At 36.9% G+C, this 14,078-nt stretch overlaps 1 protein-coding gene across 1 annotated transcript in view; it reads right to left on the bottom strand.

Annotated features, from left to right (window-relative positions):
• Positions 1-4,217: 4,217 nt before the first annotated feature.
• Positions 4,218-14,078, bottom strand: part of ttc21a (tetratricopeptide repeat domain 21A) — a gene marked incomplete at both ends in the record, with an annotated part of 43,507 nt that continues 33,646 nt past the window's right edge. The window contains 5 exons of the mRNA XM_079806847.1: positions 4,218-4,295; positions 11,040-11,107; positions 11,142-11,759; positions 11,790-11,910; positions 13,732-13,956. Of these exons, the coding sequence (XP_079662973.1) occupies positions 4,218-4,295; positions 11,040-11,107; positions 11,142-11,759; positions 11,790-11,910; positions 13,732-13,956 (1,110 nt within the window). The remainder of the gene's footprint in view (positions 4,296-11,039; positions 11,108-11,141; positions 11,760-11,789; positions 11,911-13,731; positions 13,957-14,078) is intronic.

The following is a 14,078-nucleotide window of genomic DNA, read 5'->3' as shown; positions in this document are numbered from 1 at the left end:
ATATATATATATATATATATATACATATATATATATATATATATATATATATATATATATATATATATATATATATATATATATATATATATATATATATATATATATATATATATATATATATATATATATATATATATATATATATATATATATATATATATATATATATATATATATATATATATATATATATATATATATATATATATATATATATATATATATATATATATTTATTTATTATATACACATATATACATACACATATACACACACGCACATATATACATATATATATTTATATATATATATATACACACACACACACACACACACATATATATATATACACATGCATACATACATACATACATACACACATACACATATATACATATATACATACACATATATATATATATATATATATTTATATTTATATACACATATATACACACACACACACACACACACACACACACACACACACACACACACACACACACACACACACACACACACACACATATATATATATATATATATTATATACACATATATACATATTTATATACACATATATACACACACGCACATATATTATATATATATATATATAAATACACACAAACTTGTATGTTAGATGTAATCAATCACGATTAATCAATTTTATTCATTTATATAAAAATAATTTAGATACATTTTAGATAAGAAATTACTAATATTTACAATTTACTACTATAATTATTATTTACTAATAAATATAACTAATAAATAATTATAACTTTATTCTCAGGCATAAAGTGTTTTTAGCAGTTGCACAACCAAATTATTAGGCAGAAATTTCTGTCTAAACTTATAAACTTTACATTTTTTGTGCATTTTTAAGAGATGGGCCAAACATTATAGGGTTTATTGCTAAAACATGTCAGCACATCTAGAATTAGACTCATGGCCTAAAAGAAGGTGAAACCTTTTCTTCTAAACAGTCGTAATTTACTTCATACTATTACTCCTATGTCTAAACGGTTTCAGAAGTACCTGACAAATGGCCTAAAAATACCTCACAGTTGATTGGCCAATCAGCTCCACCGTTCATGATGAGCTCACCAGCGCCTCCTGCAGCAGGACTGAGGACACACACACACACACACACACACACACACACACACACACACACACACACACACACGACAATACTGCACAAGTGAAGGCAAACAACTGATGTGTTGTTTCAGATCTTCAGAAACGCTTTTTATTTTGTCACTGCTAAACGTAACCGAAGGGCTTTATTACAGTTAAACGTTTTATAAATGTTCACACACACACACACACACACACACACACACACACATACATACAGACAAAAACAGACACACACACGTTTCAGATCTTCATAAACTCATTTTATTTTTTCACTGCTATAAACGTAACCTAAGGGCTTTCTACAGTTAAACGTTTTATAAATGTTCACACACACACACGCATATATACACACTCATATAGACACACACACACAAACACACGCATACTCACATAGACACACATACATAGACACACATACGTACACACACATATACACACACACACACACACACACGTGTTTCAGATCTTCATACATTTTATTTTGTCACTGCTTTTGTACAGGGCTTTCTATTACAGTTAAATGTTTTATAAATGTCCACACACACACACACACACACAAACAGACACACACACGTGTTTCAGATCTTCATAAACTCATTTTATTTTTTCACTGCTATAAACGTAACCTAAGGGCTTTCTACAGTTAAACGATTTATAAATGTTCACACACACACACACTCACACATATATACACACTCAAATAGACACACACACTCACATAGACACACATACATAGACACACATTCGTACACACACACACACACGCAGGTGTTTCAGATCTTCATAAATTTTATTTTGACACTGCTTTTGTAAAGGGCTTTCTATTACAGTTAAATGTTTTATAAATGTCCACACACACACACACACACACACACACACACACACACACACACACACACACACACACACACACACACACACACACACACACACACACACACACACACAGACATACAGCAGACAGACAGACACAAACACATGCATACTCACATAGACACACATACATACTCACACATACGTACACACATACACACACACGCATAGATACACACACACACACGCATAGATACACACACACACACACACGCATAGATACACACATACACACATAGATACACACACACGCATAGATACACACACACGCATAGATACACACACACACATACACACACACACATAGATACACACGCATAGATACACACACACGCGCATAGATACACACACACAGATACACACACGCACACGCATAGATACACACACACACACACGCATAGATACACACACACGCATAGATACACACACACAGATACACACACACACATAGATACACACGCATAGATACACACACACGCGCATAGATACACACACACAGATACACACACGCACACGCATAGATACACACACACACACGCATAGATACACACACACGCATAGATACACACACACAGATACACACACACACATAGATACACACGCATAGATACACACACACGCGCATAGATACACACACACAGATACACACACGCACACGCATAGATACACACACACACACACGCATAGATACACACACACGCATAGATACACACACACAGATACACACACAAACATAGATACACACGCATAGATACACACACACGCGCATAGATACACACACACAGATACACACACGCACACGCATAGATACACACACACACACGCATAGATACACACACACGCATAGATACACACACACAGATACACACACACACATAGATACACACGCATAGATACACACACACGCGCATAGATACACACACACAGATACACACACGCACACGCATAGATACACACACACACACACGCATAGATACACACACACGCATAGATACACACACACAGATACACACACAAACATAGATACACACGCATAGATACACACACACGCGCATAGATACACACACACAGATACACACACGCACACGCATAGATACACACACACACACGCATAGATACACACACACGCATAGATACACACACACAGATACACACACACACATAGATACACACGCATAGATACACACACACGCGCATAGATACACACACACAGATACACACACGCACACGCATAGATTCACACACACACACGCATAGATACACACACACGCATAGATACACACACACAGATACACACACACACACATAGATACACACGCATAGATACACACACACGCGCATAGATACACACACACAGATACACACACGCACACGCATAGATACACACACACACACGCATAGATACACACACACGCATAGATACACACACACAGATACACACACACATAGATACACACGCATAGATACACACACACGCGCACAGATACACACACACAGATACACACACGCACACGCATAGATACACACACGCATAGATACACACACACGCATAGATACACACACACAGATACACACACACACATAGAAACACACGCATAGATACACACACACGCGCATAGATACACACACACAGATACACACACACACACGCATATACACACACACACACGCATAGATACACACACGTACGTGTGTTTCAGATCTTCATAAACTAATTTTATGAGTCACAGCTTTTGTAAAGTGCTTTCAATTAGAGTTAAACGTTTTATAAATGGCCACACACACACATACACACACATATATATGCACACATACATACATACATATACATACACACACACACACACACACACACACACACACACACACACACACACACACACACACACACACACACACACACACACACACACACACACACACACACACACACACACACACACACACACACACACACACACACACACACACGATTTTGTTTGCATCCACACAAATTTGTAGTTCAAAAAACAATATTCTGTACATCAGGTATTTTTGGAGTGTCATTAAATGCACTGGTGCTGTTCTAATCGCAGGCTTTCCTGAGGAACAGAAAACCTCTACAGCTACTGAGCACCAGTGTCTGAGTCTGATGTGTGTGTTAGTTTAAAGTGTTTTAGAAGGGAAATGTGGATCCCACTGGAATGCAGACCGTATCACAGCCGGAGAGAGAGCTGAGCTCGGGTCAGAACCTCACTGTGGATCTCTGGGTAATCTGGATGCTGCCGCAGCACCTGCACACACACACACACACACACACACACACACACACACACACACACACACACACACACACACACACAGCTCAGTGTGTTCACATGACACATTATTCCTCACAGATCGCTTTCAGAACGGAGAAAACCAAGGCCCGCACAACAGGAGAGAAAATCCCAAATGTGTTCACAAATACATTTCAGATAGGGCTGGGTATTGACACAAATTTCACAATTCGATTCGATTCACAAGCTTTCGATTCGATTCAATATGGATTATTTTGGATATGTATCAAATCAGGGTATCTTGCATCCATTCCAAATCCGTTTTCAATTAAAAAACAGAAAACGAAAAAACAAATCGTTTTTCTTTTTTTTTTTTTCTTCATTATTTTCAGAAAAACGAGATTTCTGCTTGATTTTTCGTTTTTCATTCAGAGGTAGAAAAATGTATAAACTGTTTGAATATTCGATTTCTACTCGTGGGCGGGAATTATACGCCCCTTTCTGCTGATTGGTCAGCCGAAGATCAAACTATTCCGTCATCGGTTCTTCCTCAGTTCCGCACAGCAGAATAAAAGTCCTGCGCTGCCACAGCTGTGCGGATTCTTAATGCTTTTATTGCAACTACATTTCATATATTTTTCTCATCAAACAACCAGACTAACGAATGGCTCGACACAACCCGTACCGGGGCAGAGCCTAGGCAGGGTTTTCTTCTGTGTAGACCAGCGGCTTTAGACCAGCAAAGTGTCAGAGGGTCCAGGGGATTTTACTCCGCCCTGGAGGGCATTTTACTCCGCCCTGGAGGGCATTTTACTCCGCCCTGGAGGGCATTTTACCCCTTCCTGGAGGGCATTTTACCCCATCCTGGAGGGCATTTTACCCCATCCTGGAGGCAATTTTACTCCGCCCTGGAGGGCATTTTACTCCGCCCTGGAGGGCATTTTACCCCTTCCTGGAGGGCATTTTACCCCATCCTGGAGGGCATTTTACCCCATCCTGGAGGCAATTTTACTCCGCCCTGGAGGGCATTTTACTCCGCCCTGGAGGGCATTTTACTCCGCCCTGGAGGGCATTTTACCCCATCCTGGAGGGCATTTTACCCCATCCTGGAGGGCATTTTACCCCATCCTGGAGGCAATTTTACTCCGCCCTGGAGGGCATTTTACCCCACCCTGGAGGGCATTTTACTCCACCCTGGAGGGCATTTTATACCCCATCCTGGAGGGCATTTTACCCTTAAATTAAAAACAAGAAAGAACGAATAAGTTAACAATAAAAATCACAAAAAATAACAATCATAATAAATAAGAAGACATGCAAAATGTGCACTGGTGAGGGGTCCCCCCGGACAGGTTTGAGAACCACTGTGCTAGGCTATCCTACTGAATTTTCCTGACTGTAAAGTTACGTTTTTTTATCACGAAACATGCTCTGATTTATTCCAAAGTGACTTATATAATGTATTGAACGTCAAATAATCGAAATGTTGACTTTTTAAAGTAGGCGCGTCTATCCGCTGTATTTTAGTTCATGTTTCTGGTGTGCGTCAGAGAGATGTTCATATGAGACCGAGACGCGCTAAAGCAGTGCATCATGTTTTCTTTATTTTACAAAGGCATGACATTTTGTAGTAATTTTAAATGCACACAAATAAAATAAATATTTTACTGCTTCCAATGAGGAAAAAATGAAGTGATGGTGCCGGAGACTCTGGCATTGCTGACTTGACATCGCAGCCTGTTCATTATCAAAATAAAACCAAACATATAAAAAGTTATTCTGCTTAGCCTTAATATTGTACAACAGACTAATTAAATTGTGCCAGTACTTGCTGTTATTCCAAACTCATACCTATCTCTGCATGTAAAGATATCGATTTAGCCTATGCGCATATTAGACTGGACGAAGCCTTCTTTACATAAATAGGCCTAGTAAATAAACAAATGTTACATTGCAAATATGGAAACTTTGGACCGAATGAAAGATGTCCGATACAGTCCAACGTCGATACAGTTTCTATTAAAATAATTTCATTTAGGCTTGGTATTTAAACTAAATGTTGTTTGTAATAAATTGCACAATATATAGGCTAGACTATTTTGATCTGTATATTTTTTTATTATATGGCTACTTATATTTTTCATTCTTGTTTTTTTCTTAATAACATTAATTTAAGGATTTGGTAATGAGGGAAGTAAAATACGCATAGCTGTGTTAATAGTGTTTATTAGGCCTATGTTAATGTTGTATTTTATTTACCGGTATTTTAAACTAGGCTACTTCTGAATGTAGGCTAATAATAAAATGCAGATTTTACTACAATGCTACGTTCGCGTGTTTCTCTCTCAACATGACCCGGCGTGTGAATTAGGCTACACTCGGTGCGACTTTTCTGGCAAATATGGCTACGGTCATTTATTAAATATGCTGTATTATTACAAAATGCATAGGATGCATTATAGGCTATACATTGTGTTAATTATCCTCACCCACATTAACTTTGTCACTCCCTAATTATATGGGGGTCATTGGACATTTATTTACTCAATATGAAATAAACTCAAAGTATAACTGCTGCGTATTTCCTGAACATGTCCCCGCCTGACTGGTGCGTTTATCTGCAGTTTATTACGTTTATTTAACCCATCGCAATTTATTGGAACTGTGTAAAATAGGTAATAACAAAATTATGTTATGCTTATTACTTTCTTTTTTTCGGAACACACACAAACAGACAAAAAAATGTCCTGCTCGCATTTGCCCCTTTTTTTAAAAGCGGATGCAAATATCTCGTAACATAATCCATATATGCAACTCGTGCCATAGGCTATATATTGCAAGCGCTCTGAAGGTATACTGGGTTTGAGAAACAAACTGAAATGGCAAGATATTAGAGGCTTTAATGAAAATCTTGTGTGCAGCAGTAGCCTACACAAACACCCTTTTGAGGTATCAATTATAATCCATTTGAATAAAACAGGCATATATCATAAAATAAAAGAGTATGTCTTTTAATATCTGTTTTTCTCCGGTTGTCTGCAACGCATTATTCTTTCCTTTTTGTATTAGTGTTTAAAATATTTATTTTTAATTATTTATTTAACCAAGGTAGGCTATGACAGCCGTCATATATCCTGCCAGCTGATGCAAAGAGGTGAATTTATATCTACACGAAAAAACCCTGCCTAGGCTCTGCCCCGGTACGGGTTGTGTCGAGCCATTCGTTAGTCTGGTTGTTTGATGAGAAAAATATATGAAATGTAGTTGCAATAAAAGCATTAAGAATCCGCACAGCTGTGGCAGCGCAGGACTTTTATTCTGCTGTGCGGAACTGAGGAAGAACCGATGACGGAATAGTTTGATCTTCGGCTGACCAATCAGCAGAAAGGGGCGTATAATTCCCGCCCACGAGTAGAAATCGAATATTCAAACAGTTTATACATTTTTCTACCTCTGAATGAAAAACGAAAAATCAAGCAGAAATCTCGTTTTTCTGAAAATAATGAAAAAAAAGAAAAACGATTTGTTTTTTCGTTTTCTGTTTTTTAATTGAAAACGGATTTGGAATGGACGCAAGATACCCTGATTGTATCAGGTTAAATACATGGAAAATGTTCTCAAGGAAAACTAATTTCTGAACTGATGTTGTAAACTATGGGAGTCAGTTGATACTACATTAGCCGACTAATACTGAAGGTACAAATTAACGGATTTGTATACAAACACTCAAATGACACTAAATTATGTTTTTTTTTATATATAATAATAAAGTTATAATATTAACTTTAGAATAACTTAGTCATAATTCTACTCCAATTAATTTTTTAAATATAAACATTTAAAGGGTGGCTGTCATAAAAACTTGCCAGATTTATTAAATATTGAAGAACATTGACAATGAATATCCTGTGTAATGGTGCATAAAATTATCAAAATGCTCCTCTCTAGTCAGTGGCGGATCTAGAAAATTTTACATGGGGGGGCAAAGGGGTGGCAAGAGGTCTTGGCAGGGTGGCAGGGTGAATGTGAATTGCTTTAACAAAACAAACACAAAACCACTTTTAAACTACAGTACGTATTGTTTAATCATGCCCTTACACACTACAAAGGTTTTTAATTCACAACAGGAATAAGCCCAGTGTTCAAACAAAACAAAACAGTATAAAAAGCAAAATGAAAATATAAACAAATACCATAATTGTGTCCAAGATGCAGTGGACTACAAATATACAACAGTGGACAATACTCAAGTTCTTATTATAATTAAAAACTTATAATTACAGTCCACAAATGAAATGACCCATGATCACCCATCTTTTTTAGGAAAGCTTAAGGCGACTGTTGTTGTGCTTTGCAGCAAAATGTTTCAAAAACAGCGTTATGTGTTTCTCAACATGTTACAGTGTTTACATGGTACAATTTCTGGTAAGCTACACTTTTTTGTTATTTCAATTCAATTAAATTATTGTGATTTGATTTAATATTGACTCATTTGGATAAATATTAGGCACACAAGATGTACCTAATCTCAAGAAAAAACGACTCCCCTAATGCTGTAAACATACAGAGAGCCCTATCAGCTGGCAGTGTTATTTAAGGTTAAAAATAACTCAAATTACATAAAATGCGTTTTTTTATTATAATAACAACTTTATTTAATTATATAAATAAAAATATAATAAATATGTAATATGTAATATGGTACACTACACATATTTAGCAAAATACTCTCGACTATAGCACATTTCTAGCCAACTAATGTGCTATAGCCTAAATGGCTAAATCATTAAATCATAATCATTAAATGGCTCTCCTGAGGTAAATGTTATGTGCCATAATTGTTCTCCAGTTGTTTTATTGACCCCTTTGTTAGATTGATTGGTCGATATTATGTATGAGGAATATACATTTAGGTAAGTTTTAGGCTACTGTTTCTTTCAACATTGTTCATTCGTGTTTATTTACTATTAGCTAGTAGAGATGATCGGTCCACGTGCAGCTAGGGATCTGTCACGTAACATTTACAAGCGCCAAAACGGCATTTATTGTTTGAATTTCGTAATAAAAGTGACAGAATCTGAGAGCTGAGTTTTTTTTTAATATCATAAGTAACCCTAAGCTCGGTCTTGTCTGTCGGTCTCCGTGTCCTCTTTGCTTCGCGATTTTTCTGTGCGTGAGAGCGTGAAAAGTGTCAATTGCGCGTGTCTCACGGTGAATGCGTGAGATTTGGCAGTTATGGATACAATATTTTTATATTTTTTTAAAAAGCTGTTCTTGTCTTTACTAAAATCAAAATTAGGCTAATCAAAGGGAAGAGTGCTCTTACGAATCACAACCGCTGATTTTGGCTAACGTAATAGACTCGCTCGTCTTTAGCATTCAATACATTCATTACAAATGTAATTTTAAGTTAAGCGTGTGTTTAAACTACACCTGGGGAAACTCACTTCACCTTCAGGGGCTCTGTATTTAAGGGGCGGGGGGAGGGTTATTTTATGTATTTTAATTTTAATACATTTAAAATAAAAAATTAAATGGTTCACTTTTGGTAAATGTATTGGACATACTGGCGGGTTGTTTTTACAAGTACAGTTTTTGGATCATCAAAGTTAGGGGGGCAGCTGGGGGGGGCAAGGCTCTAGAGTGGGGGGGCACCTCTGTAGATCCGCCCATGTCTCTAGTTATTTTTTCTAGCTGACTAACGAGTTTATGGACACTGGATATGGTTTTTCTGAGGTAGCTGTGACGTTACAGGACATTGTTTACTTGTAACCCGTTTACTGACGTCTTTCTGCGGTTGAAACACTGATTGAGTGATTCTATGTGACATGATATGGATTTCGGTTAGTTGTCTTGTATCTTTTAACACTTTCAGAAGCTCATTTGTGTTTATTTCGCGCTGTTACTGGTATAAAGCGGAAGAGAAGATCCGTTCATCTGCTGCTTCTCTTGAGCTGAGCTGCAGCAGAGCCAAAACGGTATTTATGCTTTTGAATTTTGTACAAAAAAAAAAAATAGACTAATCGATTCTTGGGATTTAAAGGATTAGTTCACTTTTAAATAAACTTTTGCTGATAATTTACTCACCCCCATGTCATCCAAGATGTCCATGTCTTTCTTTCTGCAGTCGAAAAGAAATGAAGGTTTTGGATGAAAACAGTCCAGGGTTTTTCTCCATATAATGGATTTCTGTGGGCCATAACTTTCGGCAAGTAAGGTCAAATTAGATCGTGGTCATAGATGTAGATGCCTCATTAGCGACTGCACGGATCAGTAGAATGAGGCATCTACTATCGATATATCTATGACCACGCTCGTATTTGACCTCACTTTCCAGAAGTTATGGCGGAGCTCAGAGATGATCACGCTCGTCTGATAAGAGGTAAAATAATAGCATAAATACTGCTGGGTTTCTCTCAGAAACTGATGGTTTGTCTAGATCAGACCCTTATTCATCATCTGGTGTCGTTTAAAGCTGCACTGAAACTGTCATTTGGACCTTGAACCGTTTGGAGCCCATTGAAGTCCATTATATGGAGAAAAACCCTGGACTGTTTTCATCCAAAACCTTAATTTCTTTTGGACTGCAGAAAGAAAGACATGGACATCTTGGCTGACATGTGAATAAAATGTCAGCAAAAGTTTATTTAAAAGTGAACTAATCCTTTTAAGAATCGATATTGTTTTGTAAAAGTGATAATCAATTAAAATCGAGAAATCGATATTTTTTACCCGGCCCTAATTTCAGACATCACAAACCTGCCGACACACATCGACCGCCTGGGTGTAGCTCTTGCCCTTCAGACAGTTAAAGGCCAGCCGGAATCCTGCCAATGAGAGAACAGCAGCTGTGAGGGCAGATCAGGAAGAGCAGGAAGAGCAGGAAGATCAGGAAGAGCAGGAAGATCAGGAAGATCAGGAAGATCAGGAAGAGCAGGAAGAGCAGGAAGATCAGGAAGAGCAGGAAGAGCAGGAAGATCAGGAAGATCAGGAAGATCAGGAAGAGCAGGAAGAGCAGGAAGATCAGGAAGAGCAGGAAGATCAGGAAGAGCAGGAAGATCAGGAAGATCAGGAAGATCAGGAAGAGCAGGAAGAGCAGGAAGATCAGGAAGATCAGGAAGATCAGGAAGAGCAGGAAGAGCAGGAAGATCAGGAAGAGCAGGAAGAGCAGGAAGATCAGGAAGATCAGGAAGAGCAGGAAGAGCAGGAAGAGCAGGAAGATCAGGAAGAGCAGGAAGAGCAGGAAGAGCAGGAAGAGCAGGAAGATCAGGAAGAGCAGGAAGAGCAGGAAGATCAGGAAGAGCAGGAAGAGCAGGAAGAGCAGGAAGATCAGGAAGAGCAGGAAGAGCAGGAAGAGCAGGAAGATCAGGAAGATCAGGAAGAGCAGGAAGAGCAGGAAGATCAGGAAGATCAGGAAGATCAGGAAGAGCAGGAAGAGCAGGAAGAGCAGGAAGAGCAGGAAGATCAGGAAGAGCAGGTCTCATTCCCACAGGAGTAATGAAGGCTCACCGACTGCGGGATCAGCGCTGTGGCTGTATCTCCAGGCCAGCTCGTACTGCAGCGCTGCATCTCTGTATCTCTGCTCGCTCTCCATCATCAAGCCCTGATACTCGTACGCTTTACTGCACGACTGAGCGCTCAACAGGGAAGAAACGGGAGAAAAGTTGTTTCTAAAGTTGTGAAAAGCCAAGAAAAATCTAGTCCTGCTGTCAAAATACTTTTGATTGATCATCCAAATATTATATGATTCGCTCAAATCTCAGACTGACTTTTATCTAAGCACTCACACATACATACACACACATTCACACACACATTCACACATACAGACACACACATTCACACATACATACACACACACACACACACACACACACACACGCACGCACACGCACACACACGCACACACACGCACACATACAGACACACACATTCACACATACATACACACACACACACACACACACACACACACACACACACACACACACACACGCACACACACGCACACACACGCACACACACGCACACACACGCACACACACGCACACACACGCACACACACACGCACACACACACGCACACACACGCACACACACGCGCGTTTCAGATCTACATAAACTCATTTTATTTTGTCACTGCTATAAACGTAAACTAAAGGGCTTTCTATTATAGTTACAAGTTTTATAAATGTTCAAACACACACACACACACACACACACACACACAAGCACTTTCTACATTCTTTACATCTTAATGTTCATTTATTGTCCAAACACTAACATTTCTCTATGATAATTTTTGGAGGATTACTTACCCTATTACCCTAACCCTAACCCTATTACTTATTATTTTCTGAAAAATATTATTTAAAAAAATTCAGAATAATTTATTTCAGAAAAATAAACCATTTTTAAAATCTAATGTATTTCATTTCATTTTTCAATTTCATTTATCTAATATAGCTAAATTTATTAATCTCTCTGTGAAATTATTATCCTAACATTATGTAATATATTTAATACATTTAAAAATATATTTAACTATTTAATATATGTAAATATAATTACTAATTATAATTTACTATTAATTATATTTATTTACTTTTTACTTTATTTATTTCTTTACTACACATTGTATTGAATAAATAAATAAATAAATATAGAACATATAAAGAAATTATACATTATATTGTATATATACAGAATATGTGTGTGTGTGTGTGTGTATATATATATATATATATATATATATATATATATATATATATATATATATAAATTACTATATTATATTTACTTTACATTTATGTATAAAAATTCAAAATAATTTATTTCAGAAAAATAATAAAAATAAATAATTTAAAATGATTTAATATTTAAATATACTATTTTTAAAATCGAATGCATTTCTAATTATCATTATTATTAGTATTAACAATTTTATTTACCTAATATAGCCACATTTATTTTAAATTGGGTATGTATATGTATATGTATATGTATATATATATATGCATGTATGTATTAATATATTATATTTACTTTATATTTATGTACTATATTAATATTCATTATTTACTATTAATTATATCGACTAAATATAAGAAATATAATGCATTTTTAAAAAAGTATCTCAAAACACATTTGTTCACTCGGGCCTTGATTTATTGTTGTATTTTATTATATTATCTTATTTCTATAATGCATGTGTGTATGTTTTTCTGTTCTGTGAATGCACACATGTATTTCTCTCCATAAAGCACTTTGTAAACACGGTTTTTAAACACTTAATAAACAAAGCTTACCTACATATTTACTTGTATTCTCAGGTACAATCAATAAACATGTTTTTTGAAATTGCACATCTAAAATTCTGATATTCACATTAACGTTTTGTGTGCATTTTCAGGATTCGTACAAACCAGGTGCACCGTTTATTACAGACACACCTTATTATGTCGTATGCAGCTGTCGAGCAGTTTGTCCACTTGTGTGTATTTTCCCATCTTTATGTACATGTCAGCCAAGAGCAGGCCGGCGCTCTCTAGGAGATCAGCGTTTGCATCGCTCCTCTCCATCCTGCTGAGGCGCTTGAGGAAGTTTCTGGCTCTGGGAATCTGCTTTAACTGAAGGAAGCCTTGAGCCATCACGAGCAGAGACGCCTCCAACATCACCTGCACATCAGCGAGGGCATTTCAACGTTATATATATATATCAATTATGAATATTGATGAATATTTTGTGAATATCTTCAGGTGTTTTAGGAGGCATATATTTCATATTTTGAAAGCTTTTT

Source organism: Gobio gobio, assembly GCF_949357685.1.
Source record: "Gobio gobio genome assembly, chromosome: 23".
NCBI lineage: Eukaryota > Metazoa > Chordata > Actinopteri > Cypriniformes > Gobionidae > Gobio > Gobio gobio.
The sequence above is the reverse complement of the archived record's forward strand: the minus strand, read 5'-3'. Positions and strand labels throughout refer to the sequence as shown.